This window comes from Mercurialis annua, linkage group LG7 (assembly GCF_937616625.2).
Source record: "Mercurialis annua linkage group LG7, ddMerAnnu1.2, whole genome shotgun sequence".
In the NCBI taxonomy this organism is placed as follows: domain Eukaryota; kingdom Viridiplantae; phylum Streptophyta; class Magnoliopsida; order Malpighiales; family Euphorbiaceae; genus Mercurialis; species Mercurialis annua.
Window position 1 is genome coordinate 8,841,906 of NC_065576.1, and position 19,559 is coordinate 8,861,464.

The 19,559-nt window shown below is 38.9% G+C and overlaps 1 protein-coding gene across 1 annotated transcript; it reads left to right on the forward strand.

Moving 5' to 3' along the window:
* The first annotated feature begins 1,144 nt into the window (after window positions 1-1,144).
* LOC126655789 (uncharacterized) lies at window positions 1,145-17,778 on the forward strand. Its single transcript, XM_050350089.1, has 4 exons — window positions 1,145-1,535; window positions 15,187-15,372; window positions 15,675-17,609; window positions 17,686-17,778. The coding sequence occupies exon 3, from the start codon at window positions 15,696-15,698 to the stop codon at window positions 17,379-17,381; it is 1,686 nt and encodes a 561-aa protein (XP_050206046.1). The 5' UTR covers window positions 1,145-1,535; window positions 15,187-15,372; window positions 15,675-15,695; the 3' UTR covers window positions 17,382-17,609; window positions 17,686-17,778.
* Window positions 17,779-19,559: the final 1,781 nt, after the last annotated feature.

The window sequence follows — 19,559 nt, forward strand, 5'->3', positions numbered from 1 at the left end:
AAGACCTCCACATTTATTATAATTCTTATTTTAATACCTCATATTTAAAAATCAAATAATATTGGTCTCTTATTTTTATTTTTATTAACGATTTAATCCTTCTGTCAAATTTGGATGTTGGTCAATCGAGTCTACGAATCCAACGATATCAAAAGGGATACTCGATAAAAAAAATTATGAGTAAATTGTACATTTAATAATTTTTATTTTTATTTCAATGCATTCTACTATAATTAATGATGGTAAATATAATATTTAATTATTTTAGTGATAATTGAGTGTTTATATTTTGAAAAACAATTTATAACATATATAAAAGTGTATTAGCGGAGAACACTTCCGTTTTATGGACAAAAATACCTTCTACATAATTTATAAAATTTAAATTAAAAATATTTTACAATCCTAATCAATAACTAACACTTACGTGTAGATTAAAATTATCTACATACATTCTTTACTTTAACTATTAGAAAACTCTCCTAATTCTAATTGACAGAGTCTGTCTTCTGATCCGGTTATATGACATGCAAAACATGGTAAAGACTAACCGGACGGTAGTTGTCCGATTAACTCTCCGATGCTAAAGTCAGTATTGAGTTTTGAGCAAAGATTTGTGTATAAGTTGTAGTTGTGTATTTAGGAATTATAATTCATCACATTATATTTATTAATTTTCCGCTTAACTATAAGTAAATAATACACATCTTATTTTATACTTAAATACTTAATTAACTAAATAGAAATTATAAAAAATCAAATTCTATACCACATACCTTAAAATAAAATCTATCCAGTATGAAAATAAGCAATATTTCTTATGTTCTAAAAATGTCAGACATCCGAGTTAAAAATAAATGCAATGATGCAATACATTTCCTAAAAAAATAAAAAATTCCTAAATCCATTGCTGGAGTATTAGAAAATAAGAAAAAAAATGGCAATCAACTATGTTAAACAAAAACTTTTCGTGCTTTAATCGTTTCTGTTTTTAGAAATATTTTGAACTCTTCAAAATTTTATATTTATAATTTACTCTGGTAACACTACAACAAAACAGAGATACAGGGGCGGTTTCGTAGGGGCGGTTCTATAAAAAGCCCCTATATTTTATCATTTAAAAACTAAGCCGTTCCGTGGGGCGGAATTTTAAAAAAGACCTAACCCTAATAGAAATAATTTTTTTTAATTCTTCTCTCTCTTCTTTTTCGTCGTCCTCTCGTTCTCTCAACTCAAACACAGTAGCAATGGGGGTGACCTAGCAGCTGATTCACTTGACTCCAATGGCGGACCTGGATTATCGATGATCTTATAATCCTTTATAACAAGTAGCTAAATCTCTCACTTCACTTAGGTTTTTAGATTTTTGATTTGTTCACTTCACTCGAGCAGCTGAGTCGCTCTCTTAGGAATCGTCGGCCTCTCATCCTTGCGAACCTGGATTATCGATGTTTATTGCTGGTTTATTATCACTGCAATATTTGCTGTGAAGAAGGTGACTGGTGTTTGTTTTTGCTAGGGTTTTGTTAACGCAGGTTAGTACATTTCTTATTTGGGTATGTTAATTATTGTTGTTGTTTCCATTAGAGGGTTAAGAAAAATAAGGTTGTTAATGTGATTGAGGGTTTTAAGAACTCTTTCAGAATGTTGAAGAAGATTAATCATTATGAATTTGTCTTTTGTTTTTTGCTTATTACCTGTTTAGTGATCTTGATTTTAGTTCTATTTGAATTTGTGCTTTGTAAATGTGTTGAAGAAGATTAATCATTCTTCTATTTTCAAGTTACAGGTTGAAGTATCATCATGTTTTGATTGCTAATTAGTCCTAATAATTTGTTGAATTATCGTCATTCGTTGATTTGCTAGTTTTAATCTGATTAAATAAATAAATTAATTTTGTTGAGTTATGGTTCTTTTCTAAAGCTGATGTAAGATTGTATAAGAGCAATAGGTGTTATTTGTGTGAAACCTTGGCTACATTTAGCTATAATAATGTGTTATTTGTGTGAAGCTATTATTATCTGCACATGTATGTCCCAAAATTGATTCAGAAGTTGTGTAGTGGTGTTAATATATGTGTTTTCTTTTGCTTAATAGAGTTGTTTTTGTGAATTTAATTAGTAATTGGACTACACATTGTCTATTGGTTATTAGACTATATATGACTTGAGTATATTGAACATTGTGTCAGGCTTGTACCATAAAGATGAATAGGATGACTTTCTTATAAGCATTAGATCTTAGAAATTGGTAGAAGTAAAATATGTCAGTAAATGAACAAGCATAAAGGAAATGCCACCTTTCTAAGAAAGACAAAACGACAGAATAACATCAAACCACCAACTGGTCCTATTTTTACATCCCTTCTTTCACATCTCCTTAATTTTGTGTTTGTTTCTCCAGAAAACTTACAGAAATTTTATTTTCTTTTTGCTCTGTAAGTTGTATTATTTTGCATATTTATTTTCAGAATTTCTGTTGCTCACACTGCATTAATCAAACCCTTTTAAAAGCTGCTGCAAGTTTTGTGTTTTTATTGATTTTTATTGCATATTTATTTTCTTTTTATTCTAATTGCTAAAAATGTTAGAAACTTAATTTTAGGTTTGGTTCTACTTCTTTTGTTTAGTGTTTCTTCTTGATATGGATAGCTGAAGTGTTATAAAATGTAGCATATGATAGGAGTAGAAATACTCCTATTGTCTAGGTACTTTCAGGTCTTTTTAATGCGTATTTAATGTCGAATTCATGTTATTAGTGGTTCTTATTGTTATGTCCAAGCATTTCAGGTATATGCATGAAAACGGATGATTTCGGAGCTTATTAGAGCGATTATGGACTTACGAGGGAGCCGGGAAGCGTTTGGAGCGAGAAACGACGAGTTTCGGGACAAAAGTAAAAGGTGCACGTCGTGCACCCTTGTGCACGTTGAGTGCACGGCACCCCTGAAGTTCCAGGAGTTTTGCACGTCAGCAGCACGGTGAAAGGCACGACGTGCCTTTGGAAAAAGAAACCGCACGACGTGCGGTCTTTCTGTGCACGTCGTGCGGTGTGGAATTAAGAAGGGCACGACGTGCCCTTGGCTCCTGCACGTCGTGCCCCCTTCGACTGCTACCCCAGAAAATGACGTTTTGGCCCCCGATTGACGCGTAAAGACCTGGGTATTTTGGGAATTTCACAAAGCTCGAAGATTAGAAGAAACCCTAGTATAAATACACTTCTTAATCATTGTATCGGGGTTCGCGACTTTGTTTTTCGGAGATTAGAACATAGATTAGCAACCTTAGTCTTCTTTATTCATTAGTATTTTGTTGGATTATCGATTTTATTGAGTTCTTCATTATTTCTTATTTTCGATTACTGTTAGCTTTCTTCGAACAAGGTACGATTGATATTAATTTTATATTCAGTATTTTATTAAATCGTAGAATGAATCTTTCAATTATTGATTTTAGTTATTTCATTGTTATGTCTAGCTAAACCCTTCGTTGGGGATTATTAATCGTAATTATGCTTGTCTAATTGAATTGAATTTATGGGTTTTTGTACTTAATGGGTTTTAATTATTGTGCTTAACGCTTAGCCTAAACTGATCACTTAGTCTACGCCTTTTGTTTTAGTTTTAGCTCGAGAGAGTAAAATTGGAATAGAACAATATAATTAAGAACGCAGGAGTTAATTGTGCGAGAGTGAATTAACGAGTGCGGGTTCCTTGAATTTGCTTAACAACCGTTAAATTGATTTATACATAGGTTAATCATTGCGCGAGAGTGAATAATTAATCTAGTATTAGTGAGTTTAATGTTTTTGCCTGTAATTGCTCGAGAGAGAATTTTAGGTGCTTTAGATTAGTTCGAACCTCATCAGAACAATACAATCCATAACCCAAATCAAGTAAACAGCATAACGAAGATTAATAATCCCTGCCTCTTCCATTATTATTAAAACACCGTTTGAATTACAGCTTTAGTTACTTTAAATTACAATTGTTAATTTTTGTCTTTTAATTACACAACAAACAAAATTATCTTTTCGGCTATTCGAATCGAGTTCCTTAACTGGTTGTCTTTAGAGCTTTCTCTGTGGGTACGATATCCGGACTTCATAGTCTGTATTACAAGTTGGCATACGTACGCTTGCGTATTTTTACCAACAAGTTTTTGGCGCCGTTGCCGGGGAAAGTTTTTCTTTAACAACTAAGTTGGGATTGCTTGGCTTGTTTTAGTCTTTATTTTTCTTGTTTTACGCGTGGGGTTTGTTGATTTTGTTGTTTCAGGTACCCTTCTCTTAGTGTATGCATAATACACGACGCAAAGGACTACCGTTAGAACCGTTTCAACAAGACCTCACTACCTTTGAGCGAAGTGTCAGAAAAGCAACACACTCAACTCAAAGGAATCTCAACATGGAGAACGAAAACGATGCTCCTCCTGGATTCAACAATGCGGGTGATAATCGAGTGATCCCGCAGAATCAAAATCAGCAGAATCCGCAGAATGCTCAAGGACAGAATAATGAAGGGCCTCGAGTGAAAACACTGATGGAAATATTTCAGCCAAATGTGGGAAACAACACCCATGGCTATTTTGCACATCCTGTGCCGACTACCCATTATGAGATCAAGACGAGTGTCATTCAGCTGTTGAAGGATAACTGCCAGTTCTATGGGCTGCCTAGGGAAGATCCTAACGCACATCTTGCAAACTTCTTGGAAGTATGTAGCACATTCAAGATGAACAACATGACTGACGACGAGGTATGGCTTCGCCTGTTCCCATTTTCTCTGAGGGATAAGGCAAAACAATGGCTTCACGCTCTACCTAGCGCAGGCATTAATACTTGGTCCGATCTGGCGAAAGCGTTCTTGCACAAGTATTTCTCCATGGCAAAGACTGCAAAGCTGACCAGGGATATTATGCTCTATCAGCAACTTGATGGGGAATCAGTTCATGAAGCGTGGGAGCGCTATAAGGAGATGCAGAGGCAAGTTCCGCATCATAACATCACTCGGGAGAATCTGATCCAAACCTTTTACAATGGAGCAACTGAATTGGGGAGAAGCACGATTGACGCAGGCGCAGGAGGGTCTCTGATGAGAAAAACGGCGGATGAAGCATTCGATCTGTTAGATGAGATGGCAGTAAATGGCTGTTTTTGGCCATCTGAAAGGGCGAAGGCACCTGCGCAGAGAGGAGTTATGTCAGTTACTGCTGAGTCTGCAATGGAGGCTTTAAAATCGAAGACTGCAGCATTGCAAAATCAAGTGGATTTTCTTACACGGCAGGCTGCAGGAGTTAATATTAACAGTGTAGCTGCCATTCAGAGTAACTGCGAGGTATGTGGGGAGCATGGTCATATGTCGAATGAATGTTCTGTATGGGGTCAGCCTAACAATGAACAAGTTAATTTTGTGGGAGGGCAAAGACAGGGCAATGATCCATACGCTTCAACTTACAACCCAGGATGGAGGAATCACCCGAATTTCTCATGGAAGGACAATGGGGGTAATGCCAACAATCAGGCAGGTCCGAGCTTTCAGGGCGGACAGAGGCCACAACACAATCAGGGCAACTACCAGAATCAAGGGAACTTTCAGAATCAAGGGAATTTCCAACATCAGAATAACCGACCGCAGCATCCTCCTGGCTTCCAACAAAGAGAGCAAGGCGAGTCTCTCCACAGCAAGTTTGATAAATTGATGGAGATGATGATGAAGAAGGATGCCGAGACGCAACAAACATTCAAAAATCATGCTGCTACAATTCATAACCTTGAGGTGCAGAATCAGCAGATGGCTAAAGCACTGCAAAGCAGAAGTCAGGGGGGTTTACCATCCACTACTGAGGAAAACCCCAGAGAGCATCTCAAGGCTATTGAGTTGAGAAGTGGGAAAGCACTGGATGATCCATATGCAGGACGTGCTACAGTTGAGGCGGAAAAGGAACAGTGTGAGGGTGGCGAGCCTGAAAAGGTAGTTGCTAAACCACCTCCACCACCTCCTTTTGTGCCAAAGGTGCCATTCCCACACAGAGTGAAGAAGCCGCAGGACACTTGGAAGTTTCACAAATTTCTTGAAACTTTCAAGAAGCTACAGATTAACATCAGTCTGGCAGACGCATTGAGAGAGATGCCGCACTATGCAAAGTTTCTCAAGGAGATCATCACCAACAAGCGGAGTTGGGATGCAGAGGGACCAGTACCGATGACAGAAAACTGCAGCTCAATCATATTGAGCAGTCTACCGACCAAGCTTAAGGATCCAGGAAGTTTCACTATCCCTTGTACTATCGGTAACATGCAGTCTGTTAATTGCCTTTGCGATTTAGGTGCTAGTATTAATTTGATGCCCTTATCCCTTTTTCGTAGTATGTTTGGTGATCAACAGGTACAGGCTACGCCGATGATGTTGCAGCTAGCGGATCACTCTCTGAAAAAGCCACATGGGATTGTGGAGGATGTCCTAGTGAAGGTCAACAAATTCATATTCCCTGTGGATTTTGTTGTCCTTGACTACGCAGCGGACAAGGAGTGCCCGATGATATTGGGGCGACCATTCATGAACACTGGCAGAGCTCTTATCGATGTTCATGATGGAAAGCTGACTCTGAGAATTGGGGATGAGAGAGTTGAGTTCGACATGAGAAAGATCACACGCCATCCCAATTCTGGAGGTGAATGCATGCGGGTAGACATGGTGGATGAGTTAGTGGAAGAACAACTGGCAGAAACCAATGCCATCCTGCAGTCTATGCCGAATGAAAGGGAGGAGTACTTAGAGGAACCAGTCCTCGAACCACTGTTGAAAAGCAAGCACATCACTCCTCCCTCCTCTGAGAAGCCACCAAAAGTGGAGCTCAAGACTTTGCCTGCACACTTACGATATGCCTTCTTGGGAGCGGATGGCACTTTGCCCATTATCGTCAGCAACAAGCTCACCAAGAAGCAAGAGCAGAGAGTCATTGAGGTAGTCAAGGGACGTATCTTGGCTATTGGGTGGCAGATTTCAGATATCAGGGGGATCAGCCCTTCAGTAGTGATGCATCAGATTCATTTGGAGGATGAGTCTAAGGCATCTGCGCAGAGACAGAGACGGCTGAACCCTAACATGAAAGAGGTGGTTCACAAGGAGATTGTGAAGCTACTTGATGCGGGCATCATCTATCCCATTTCTGATAGTTCATGGGTGAGCCCAATTCAGTGTGTGCCGAAGAAAGGCGGGATGACAGTTGTAGAGAATGAGAAAGGGGAACAGATTTCTACTCGCACGGTTACTGGGTGGCGAGTGTGCATTGACTACAGGAAGCTGAATGCCGAAACTAGGAAGGATCACTTCCCGCTTCCTTTTATTGATCAGATGCTAGAGCGAGTGGCAGGACATGCATTTTACTGTTTTTTGGATGGTTACTCTGGGTACAATCAGATCATTATCTTCCCAGAGGACCAAGAGAAGACTACCTTTACTTGTCCATATGGCACTTTCGCCTACCGCCGCATGCCGTTCGGTCTTTGCAATGCGCCTGCTACGTTTCAGAGGTGCATGACTTCGATCTTTAATGATATGATCGAAGACATCATGGAAGTATTCATGGACGATTTTTCAGTCTTTGGAGACTCCTTCGAGTGTTGTCTTCGTAATTTAGACCGGGTCCTGCAGAGATGCGAGGAGACAAATCTAGTGCTGAACTGGGAAAAATGCCACTTCATGGTTGAGGAGGGCATTGTTTTGGGGCACAAGATATCCAGAGAGGGTATCGAGGTTGACAGGGCAAAGACAGAGGTGATTGAGAAGCTTCCACCTCCAATCACAGTGAAGGGAGTCCGTGCCTTCCTCGGGCACGCAGGTTTTTATCGCAGGTTCATCAAGGATTTTTCTTCCATAGCGCGTCCTTTGACTACCTTACTTGTCAAGGACGCGCCCTTTTTGTTTACTGATGCCTGTTTAGCTTCTTTTCTCAGGTTAAAGGAAGCACTGGTCACTGCCCCAGTCATCTCTAGTCCGGATTGGGATCTGCCCTTTGAGATCATGTGCGATGCGAGCGATCAGGCGCTGGGAAGCATTCTGGGGCAGAGGAAGGACAAGAAGCTGCATGTCATCTATTATGCGAGTCGCACTTTAACAGGAGCTCAGCTGAACTACACTACCACGGAGAAGGAAATGCTAGCGGTAGTGTTTTCACTGGATAAATTTAGGCAGTATCTACTTGGCTCAAAGGTTATCATTTATACTGATCATGCTGCGCTGCGATACCTTTTTGCCAAGCAAGATGCAAAGCCTAGGTTGATTCGGTGGGTCTTGCTCCTGCAAGAGTTTGATCTGGAGATCAGAGACAAGAAGGGCACGGAGAATGTGGTAGCAGACCACTTGTCGCGGTTAGAGGTTCCCGAGCCAGTGATAGAAGGCGAAGTCATCAACGAAAGGTTTCCTGATGAGGCTCTCATGCTCATTAAGGAGACGATGAATCCATGGTATGCAGACTTCGCCAACTATCTATCAGCTGACATTATGCCTCCTGACATGAGCAGTCACCAGCGTAAGAAGTTCCTCTCTGATGTTAAGCGCTATCTGTGGGATGAGCCATATCTATTTCGAGTGTGTGCAGATGAGATGATCCGGAGATGTGTTGCAGAGGAAGAAATGTTGGCCATTATGACTCAGTGCCATTCTTCAGATTATGGGGGTCACTATGCTTCGGGTAGGACAGCAGCACGAGTCCTAGAGAGTGGGTTCTACTGGCCTACACTGCACAGGGATGTGAGAGATTTTGTGCAGCACTGCGACAGATGCCAGCGCACTGGCAATATCTCAAGGCGTGATGAGATGCCTCTTTCCTCTATTCAGGAGGTTGAGATTTTTGATGTCTGGGGTATAGACTTCATGGGACCATTCCCTGTGTCGTGTGGGAATTTATACATCTTGGTGTGCGTCGACTATGTGTCGAAATGGGTGGAAGCAGCTGCTCTGCCCACTAATGATGGAAAAGTAGTCCTGAAGTTCCTGAAGAAGTTGATCAATAGATTTGGTGTGCCACGGGCGATCATCAGTGATGGAGGGTCACACTTTTGTAATCAGCAATTTTCCGCCCTGATGAGGAAATACCATGTTTATCACAGAGTGGCGACTCCATACCACCCTCAGACTAGTGGACAGGTTGAAGTGTCCAATAGAGAGTTGAAGCGCATTCTTGAAAAGACAGTGAATAGCTCGCGCAAAGACTGGTCTCAGAAATTGGATGATGCGTTGTGGGCATATCGGACGGCATTCAAAACGCCAACTGGTATGTCACCTTACAGACTGGTCTATGGGAAAGCTTGTCACTTACCTTTGGAGCTAGAGCATCGCGCATATTGGGCCATCAAAGAGTTAAATTTTGACCCTCGACTCTCGAAGCAGAAGCGCCTCCTGCAACTGAATGAACTTGATGAGTTTCGCTTGTCGGCATATGAGAATGCCAAGTTGTACAAGGAAAAGACCAAGAAATGGCACGATGCTCATATCGTGCCTAAGCAGTTTACAGAAGGCAGTCATGTGCTACTGTACAACTCTCGCTTGCGTCTATTCCCTGGCAAGCTTAAGTCGAGATGGAGCGGACCTTTCAAGGTGCGCCATGTAGCTGAGCATGGAGCAATTGAGCTCGAAAATGCAAGTGGAGAGACTTTCAAAGTAAATGGACAGCGGTGCAAGCCGTACTTAGGTCCGTTGACGGATGAAGGACGAGAGTGCTACACTCTCGACGCTCCAAACTGAGTCAGGTACTACACGGTCAACGCTAGCGACCTAAAACAAGTGTTATTTGGATAACAAGTCCGAATAATTTATGTTTTATTGCATTTGGGATTTATTTTGTGCATTAGTTAGATTTAATTTTTTTTTTTTTTTTTTTTTTTTAATTTCAATTGTGTTTATTTTGAGTTGTCTATTTCATGTTTTCGTGTTTAATTTTTGTTAGTTCAGATTGATCCGGGTATTTTTGTGTTAATCTGCAGGTCCAGGAGCAAAAAGAAAATTGCCCAGGGGAAATTTTGACGCCGCACGACGTGCGGCAGGACAGCGCACGACGTGCGTCCGCACGACGTGCAGGAAGCCAGCGCACGTCGTGCGCCGATCGGTGTGGCAGGCCTTTAAAGCACGATTTTGCACCATCTGTTCCAAAATCTAAAAAATCAAAACAAAACCCTTTTCTCCCAACCCAATTCCGAAAATTCCCCAACATACACCCTACCCAAATTCACTCTTTTCACCTCAAACTCTTCAAAAATCCAACATTCCCTATACCTAAACTATCTTCAAAACAGATTTGCACTCCAAATCTTCAAGGGTTCATACTAAATTGCACTAATCATGACATTTAGGTCCAAAAATCCGAATTTTGGGGAACACGATACCGAGGATGAGGATTCGAGCATTGTGAGAACTCAGAGTTCTCCTGAACCATCAGTGGCACCACTCCGCAGGGGACGCTCACGGACAACGGCTGCAGATAGGATTCCTCCACCGGTTAGAGCACCCTCGAGTAGCAGACAGCGGCCAAACTTGGCTGCGAGGTATGAATGTCCCTTTCCTATTTATTCACTGGAGGAAGGTGACAGATATGAGGTGATCCGTAAGCGGAGAGTGATAGGCTGTAAAAATATAGATGGTCCTACTCTTGCTAAGTTGAATTTGCAGGAGGCTTTTGACAGTCATTTGAGGCGTTGGGGTTTACAGTGGTTTGGTGCGACTTCACATCACACTTACACAGAGCTGACCAGAGAGTTCTTCACCACGTTGAAGCGGAAGGAAAATGTGGAATCTGAGTATAGTTTCCGTCTGCGAGGGGTCCGACACTCGTTTGATATGAGGTGGTTGAGAACCAATTGTGAGATGCGCAGTGGTGGTATACGCATTATTCCACCAGAGTATCAGAGGGATCAGATGTGGCGAGAGCTGTCTGGCGAGCCTGTTTTTCAGAAGGATTCCAAGGCAAATTTGATCAAGGATGTGTCTGTACTGCTAGCTTTCAAGTGGTACAAGTACAATATTTGCGGAATTGATGAGGCCAACAAGGTTGGCCATAATGATTTGATTGTGATTTATGCATTGCTGCATCCTGATGATGATACCTTGAAGATCAACATGGCTTACCGCATTTTGGAGATGATTCTGAAGATGCAGCAGCAGCGGGCTGCGAGTCCACTGGGTATGGGGTTGATTGTGAGTGCTCTTGCTGAGTGTTTTCAGGCATATTCTACAGAGGAGGAGTGGGAAGCACTACAGCAGCCCAAACTGAAATACATTGACATGGACTACTTGAAGAAGTGTAATGTGGTGGATGCCAACAATGAAATTATTCCCTTTTATAAGAGGACAGGATGGGTGAAGAAGTATGGACCAGTTGAACAGCCAGAAGCGGAAGCTGATCAGGATGAGAGTGCAGAGGGACAGCAGACAGAGCATGTTCAAGAGAATGCACAGGGTACTGAGGCTACTGAGGATCCTCCGGTTTTTGAGGAGCCGTTACAGCCACCTTCTGAGACTGATTGGAGACAGCGCATAGAGGACAGACAGCGCCGCATGGAGGCTAGACAAAGGCGGATGATTAGAGAGCAGCGGGACCATCATCGCATGCAGAGAGCCCACATGCGGGCTACACACCCGCAGGGTGACTATCCTTCACCTGTCTATTCGCCATCACCAGAGCCGGAGGACTACTAGAGTGTTCTGTTTTCTTTTCCCTTTTTATTTTTTTTGTTTATGTTTTTATCGTACTTTTCTGTTTTATGTGTGTTTTGTTCAGTTTAGATGCATTGGGGACAATGCATCAGTCAGTGTGAGGGTAGGGAGAAAACTTATTTTTCTCTTTTATCTTTGTCTGTAGGATGTTTTAGGAATGTTTTAGGAGTCTGTTTGTTTACTTGTTGTGGTGAACCCGTGGGGTGTTTTATGCTAGGACATATTGGATGCGTTACTACTTTTACTTACCGTGTTGTTGTGTCATTGTATCGCTTATGCCATGATTGATGCTTTGTCAGAAATGCTAGAATTTTAGTGTTTTCGTTCCCCCTATTTAATGAGTTGGTTAATTATTGTCTTTGTGTGTGAACAACATTGTGAGAATGACAGTTAAATAACATTTGCTTAGTTAGCCAGCATGAATTAATAAGACTGAGGTGAAAAGTTGCACTCTGAAAAACATGTTCTTTCTTCTGAATATTGTGAATTCTGGCATGGAAATCTTGACAGGAACATTAATGTAAATTCTGAAATTTTGAGCAATTAAACATGTTTGTATGATAAATCACCTTGTGTTTACCCAACTTTGTGAGATTTTTGAGCCTTATCGAGCATACTTTTTATGTCTCATTTTATTGTGGTGTGAGTCGATACATGCTAATTTTCTAGAACTTGCCTGGCGTCCACAGTAAAATTGCATTGTAGGTTGAATAATTTGAAAGTGATAAATGGCGATTAGGATAACCCATTCTTTAGACCACTTTAAATAGCCTACCCATTCCCTTAGTTTAACCCATTTGAGCCTTAGCCGTATTTTTGTTATTTTACACACATGTGACACACTTTACCCTTTCTTATCTTCCTCTTTTCCACCTTATTTTGACTTGACAAATTGATGGATGTACAGGAGACTAGTGTGAGGATGTCTAACATCCTCAGCTCACGATATTAGATTGATTATCTCTTGTTTGTTATGATTAATGTTGCCTTTTGAAATTCAGGAAAAGAGAGAAAAATAAAAGAAAGCTTGAAAAGCAAAAGAAAAAGAAATAAAAATAGAGAAGCTGAGCGTAAAAAAGATGTAAATCTGAAAACAAGAGCTCAAGGCATGAAAAGTAAAGTAAAAGAGATTGAAATAGAGAAAGAGCTGAAAGTGTTTATTTGTTTAGTTTCTAGTTCATGTTTGTTGGTTTGTCGAGTCAATTTTCACCATGTTATTTACCTTTTTCACACCCTAACCTAGACCCCATTACAACCCGAAAAAGTCCATTTGGATTCAGATTGCTTGACTTAACTTAGTAGTGGAATTGTGGACTATAGGCAAGCTTATGGCTAGATTGCATGTATTGATGTGAGAGCTTAATTGTTATACCTTATACACTTGTGTGCGAGAGACGACCTTGTGAGGAGTTACTTGGTGATTTCATTATACAGACCTGTGATTTTGCTCATTTGCTCAAATTTCGTTGTTGGTTTTGAATTGATTGAATTGCCTTTAGGATCAATGTGATTTTGAAATCATGTTTAATAAGTGTATCTGTGTAGTCTCGGTGTTATTGCTTCATGATTTGGCACTAGGATTTGTTATTTGATGTTATTCTCTCGGTTGTTGTTCAGTTCAAAGGTCCTTTTTGATTGATTCATTATTTAGGGGGTTGTGAAAGTGCTTTAATTTTGGGATTTTGACAAAGTTGATGATTGGTAATGTGGTTTTGTTCTTTATTTGATTGAGGACAATCAAAAGGTAAGTGTGAGGATGTTTGATAGGAGTAGAAATACTCCTATTGTCTAGGTACTTTCAGGTCTTTTTAATGCGTATTTAATGTCGAATTCATGTTATTAGTGGTTCTTATTGTTATGTCCAAGCATTTCAGGTATATGCATGAAAACGGATGATTTCGGAGCTTATTAGAGCGATTATGGACTTACGAGGGAGCCGGGAAGCGTTTGGAGCGAGAAACGACGAGTTTCGGGACAAAAGTAAAAGGTGCACGTCGTGCACCCTTGTGCACGTTGAGTGCACGGCACCCCTGAAGTTCCAGGAGTTTTGCACGTCAGCAGCACGGTGAAAGGCACGACGTGCCTTTGGAAAAAGAAACCGCACGACGTGCGGTCTTTCTGTGCACGTCGTGCGGTGTGGAATTAAGAAGGGCACGACGTGCCCTTGGCTCCTGCACGTCGGGCCCCCTTCGACTGCTACCCCAGAAAATGACGTTTTGGCCCCCGATTGACGCGTAAAGACCTGGGTATTTTGGGAATTTCACAAAGCTCGAAGATTAGAAGAAACCCTAGTATAAATACACTTCTTAATCATTGTATCGGGGTTCGCGACTTTGTTTTTCGGAGATTAGAACATAGATTAGCAACCTTAGTCTTCTTTATTCATTAGTATTTTGTTGGATTATCGATTTTATTGAGTTCTTCATTATTTCTTATTTTCGATTACTGTTAGCTTTCTTCGAACAAGGTACGATTGATATTAATTTTATATTCAGTATTTTATTAAATCGTAGAATGAATCTTTCAATTATTGATTTTAGTTATTTCATTGTTATGTCTAGCTAAACCCTTCGTTGGGGATTATTAATCGTAATTATGCTTGTCTAATTGAATTGAATTTATGGGTTGTTGTTCTTAATGGGTTTTAATTATTGTGCTTAACGCTTAGCCTAAACTGATCACTTAGTCTACGCCTTTTGTTTTAGTTTTAGCTCGAGAGAGTAAAATTGGAATAGAACAATATAATTAAGAACGCAGGAGTTAATTGTGCGAGAGTGAATTAACGAGTGCGGGTTCCTTGAATTTGCTTAACAACCGTTAAATTGATTTATACATAGGTTAATCATTGCGCGAGAGTGAATAATTAATCTAGTATTAGTGAGTTTAATGTTTTTGCCTGTAATTGCTCGAGAGAGAATTTTAGGTGCTTTAGATTAGTTCGAACCTCATCAGAACAATACAATCCATAACCCAAATCAAGTAAACAGCATAACGAAGATTAATAATCCCTGCCTCTTCCATTATTATTAAAACACCGTTTGAATTACAGCTTTAGTTACTTTAAATTACAATTGTTAATTTTTGTCTTTTAATTACACAACAAACAAAATTATCTTTTCGGCTATTCGAATCGAGTTCCTTAACTGGTTGTCTTTAGAGCTTTCTCTGTGGGTACGATATCCGGACTTCATAGTCTGTATTACAAGTTGGCATACGTACGCTTGCGTATTTTTACCAACAGCATACATGTAAGTTTAATCTTTAATGTCAACTCTGCTTCTCCCATTACTTTCAATAGTGTCACAAACAAGCTCATTCATGTAAGATTGTGTAAGAGTAAAGTGTAGCATCTAGCTTTAAGAACTTCAGAGCATACTTTCATGGAACTCTTTTTTTCTCTATTGTCTTTATTCATGGTGCAATTATTTTTCATAAAACAAAAACAAGATAAATTAGTCTCTTTTTGTTTTCTGCAGGTGGGAAATTTGCTCAGCAGACAGAGCTTAGTGGGGAGAGTATAAACATCACCTACAGGCTTGATGGAACTCACCTAGCTGTTGGGAACAGGGTATGCTCAATTTTGGGACAAATCTCGGACTCTCCTCTCTTTTTCTTGGTCTGTTTTGGTTCTAGCGTTTTTCTAATCTGCTCCCTGCTTCTAGGTAAGTTCTTTATTCCTCATTCTTTTTATGTTAATTTTTAGCGTGTTTAATGTGTCATACTTCTAAATAATCTGAATTATATCTTTGTAGCTTTATATATGGTTTGTTTAATCAAATTATCATGAAATTTCTTATCTGCATTCTCCAATTTGAAAACAACTGAATAACAGCTTCATGTTACTTTGTCCAATAATCTTTGTTATAACCTTAATGACAGAACGACTATTTGTCTGCTTACCATTTTCATTTCAAATAAGATTCTTAATTTATTATTTCATTCATATTTTTTTTCAAATTGCTAGATTTACATTGGAAATCTTAAAATGGACAAAACTTGGATGGTTAAGTCATGGAATAGTGATGAATATAAAGTCGGAGTTGAACAATTTCTTCAATTTGCATTTTGTAATGCATCTCATGATGGGAAGATATTATGTCCATGTAGATGTTGCGTGAATCGCTATCTACAAACTAAGGAAGAAACTAGAGTGCATTTAAGGTGTGATGGGTTTTTACCGGGGTATACTAAATGGATTTGTCATGGAGAATCCTCTAATAATGCTTCAACATCATCCACTTTTCCGGAAAGTACTAGTTCACGAGGATTAGAATATGTCCAAGCGCAACCAAATCTACGAAAGCCTGATGACATAGTAGGGTTATTGCGTGATGCTATAGGTGTGGTTAGGCAAGTGAATGATAACATAGCATTAGATGTTGATGAGGAGGTGGATTCCGAAAATGTAGGGATAGACATAGAACAACCAGGAGTATCCACCACAGGGGTGTCTAGTGAATTTCAGAAGCTACTAGACGATGTTGACAAAGAAGTATATCCAGGGTGTAAGACATTTTCTAAATTGTCTTGCATTTTACATATATACCACATGAAATATCTTAATGGATGGACGGAGAAATCCGTTAGTATGCTCTTGGAGTTTCTACTTGATTTGCTTCCAGAGGGTGCCTTACTGCCTAAAACTTATTATGAGTCTAAGAAGATTATTACAACATTAGGTCTTGATTATAAAAAGATCGATGCTTGTGAAAATGACTGTATGTTGTTTTGGGGTGAGAAATCAAGTGATGAAGTTTGCAGTAAATGTGGCACATCAAGATGGGTAGTTAATAAGAACGAGCAAGTGAATTCCAATGATAATTCAGTGAATAAGCCTGTTGCTAAGAGAAAGAAGCCCGTCAAAGTTTTGCGTTACTTTCCATTAATACCAAGGCTGCAAAGATTGTTTATTTCAAAGAAGACTTCGACTGACATGAGGTGGCATGCTGTGGGTCGCATAAAAGATGGGATGCTCAGACATCCTGCAGATGGGGAAGCTTGGAGAGCATTTGATGCCCAATTTCCAAATTTCTCGTCCGATCCACGAAATGTTAGATTTGGTCTTTCTAGTGACGGGTTCAATCCTTTCAGAACAATGAGTACTAATTATAGTACTTGGCCTGTCATGTTGATTCCATATAACATGTCACCCTGGATTTGCATGAAGCAATCATCTTTTATTTTATCAATGATCATCCCAGGGAAAAAGGGTCCTGGAAATGACATTGATGTCTACTTGCAACCTCTGATCGAAGAGCTGAAACTGTTATGGGAAGGTGTAGAAACCTACGACGCTTTTGGGGGTGAAACTTTTAACTTAAGAGGTGCATTAATGTGGACTATTAATGACTTCCCTGCTTATGCTTATTTATCAGGCTGGAGTACTAAAGGGAGGTTTGCTTGTCCATGTTGTGCTGAATTCACAAATTCAAGATGGTTATATAAGGGTGGAAAACATTGCTATATGGGTCATCGCCGGTGGTTACCACATGATCATTCATTTCGCTTCAAGGAACATCTTTTTGATGGAACCCAAGAATTAGGCATGGCACCTGTACGAGCTACAAGTGGTGATGTTTTAAACCAATTAGATGATCTTCAATTTGGTTTAGAGCAATTAGGAAAGCAGTCCAAATCTAAGAAAGGGAAAAGAAAAAAGCAAACTCCTTGAACTGAATATTATTTGATGCGATAGGAGAAATTCTTGATTCCTCCCGAGACAAAAAGTTGGGTTCTTGAATCAGTCGGTAAAAAATGGAGGGATTACAAATCTGATCTGAAGTTACAGTATTACAGCCGAGATAAACCTAAGGAACAAGTCAAAACAAATGTTCCGAAAGGGGTTGAAATAACTCAATGGCGTATTTTGGTCAATGGATGGTACACTGAGAGAAGTCAGGTTTGTATTTAGCCATATGTTATGTGATTGTTTATTATAAATGATAATTTGTATAACTGATTTATTTTTTTTGTAGAAATTGAGCCAGATAAATACTGCCAATGCAAATAAGAAGAAAAACAAGCAAACTACTGGAAGAAAAAGTTATGCAAGACTTAGAAAAGAAATGGTAATTATGTATTTACACCGATGAAATTTTAATTTAATTCTCTAACAAATTTTTTGTATTTTTAGGAAATACAAAGTGGAGTGGCCCCTGATCGACTTACTTTTTTTGAAACGACCCATAGAAAGAAGGATGGCACATATGTTGATGACAATAGCAAAGAGCTTATGGTACGTACTTCTTTCTATTACTGCGTTATTTTTGAAATTAGTCTGTTATTTCAAATGATATGTTGATGACAATAGCAAATGATATGGGTCTGATTAGTCTGATTTAGGTGGCCAAAAGTAAGTAAGAACAGACAAAAGTAAGTAGGAACAGACAAAATGAATCTTAGTTAGTAAAACAGGTTCTTGTTTTCTCATAATGATCAAGAACTGGTGTTTGAATCTTGATCAAGATACTCTCATGAAGAGCAGTCTTATATTCTGTATAAAAATGGAGTTTCAGAGCGATTTATAAATATACAGATTTTTTCTTTTTCTCATTTGATTTTCAGATTTATTTTTTATATCATTTTCTCTATTGGTAAAAGACTAACTATTGAGTTGTTTTTGTTGCAAATATATTAGGAGAAAGCTAAGACTCTTCAAGCAGAACGTAGTGAAGGTTCTAGCACGAATCTAGCACAAATAAATGAAGAAATCTTTCAAGAACTAACGGGTCCGGAGCATCATGGGAGAGTACGTGGTATGGGTTCTGGAATCACTCCTACAAGGTATTTTGGATCGACTAGGTATAATATTGGAGAAAAATGGCGCAATACTACAAACTCAAGTGAATCGGAAGAGGTTAAAGATCTCAAGGAACAAGTCAAAAATATGTCCAAAACCGTGGAGGCTTTATCTGCATTTATCAAAAGGCAATTTCCGGAACAACAATGGATGCCTACAGCTCAGGTATTATTTACATATTACATATATACTTTAAGTGGTTTAGCAGAATTTGAATGGTTTCTGACATGACATGTTTAGAGAACTGAGAATCAGCTAGATCCCTCTCATTTGTCCTCTCTTTTTGTATCTTTTTCCTTTCTCATTTATGAACTGAAAATAAATCTATTGTTGATGCATAATTTTTGAGAACTGAGAATCAGTAGGTATTTGCTTCTTGTCTTTGCATTATGAATTATTGTGCAGCATCTATGATAATATGTTGTCAAATTTTGCAATTGCAGTTTGAAATTCTGCAGTTCTGTGAGTGATCTTGTGATAATATGTTGTCAAATGTTGCGTGATAATAATGACTGCTATATAATGAAAACATCAGATTATACTTTTGTAGTTCTCTAGTTTCTTTGATTACACTAGCTGTTCGTCCTATCAGTTAAGAAATAATTTGTGCTTTTATCCGATATTGTATGTTTGAAATACTGTGCATATTAATTTTTTGATAGAATTTATGATTTTGATTAGTATATATTTTATTTGATATTTGTAGGACGGTCATTCTTCAAGTTAGTTGGCAACTTCTCCTTTCATTTCAGGGGCATCATACCATTACCAAGCATTGTGCTTTCTTTTACAAGATTGATTTTGAAGTGCACTGATTACAATGTTGAGAATCATTTTTGGAATTTTGGTTATTAGTTTTAATGAAAGACATATTAGTGGATTATTGTTTAGAATGATTTATGAAAATTTTGGTTATCAATTTCAATGAAAAGCATTTTAATCTATAAATATGTTTATTCAAGTAGTATATAATTGGTGTAATCAAAATTATTGGTCATTTAAATAGAATTTATATATCAGAACAAAAAAACGTTTGGGGCAGTTGAAATA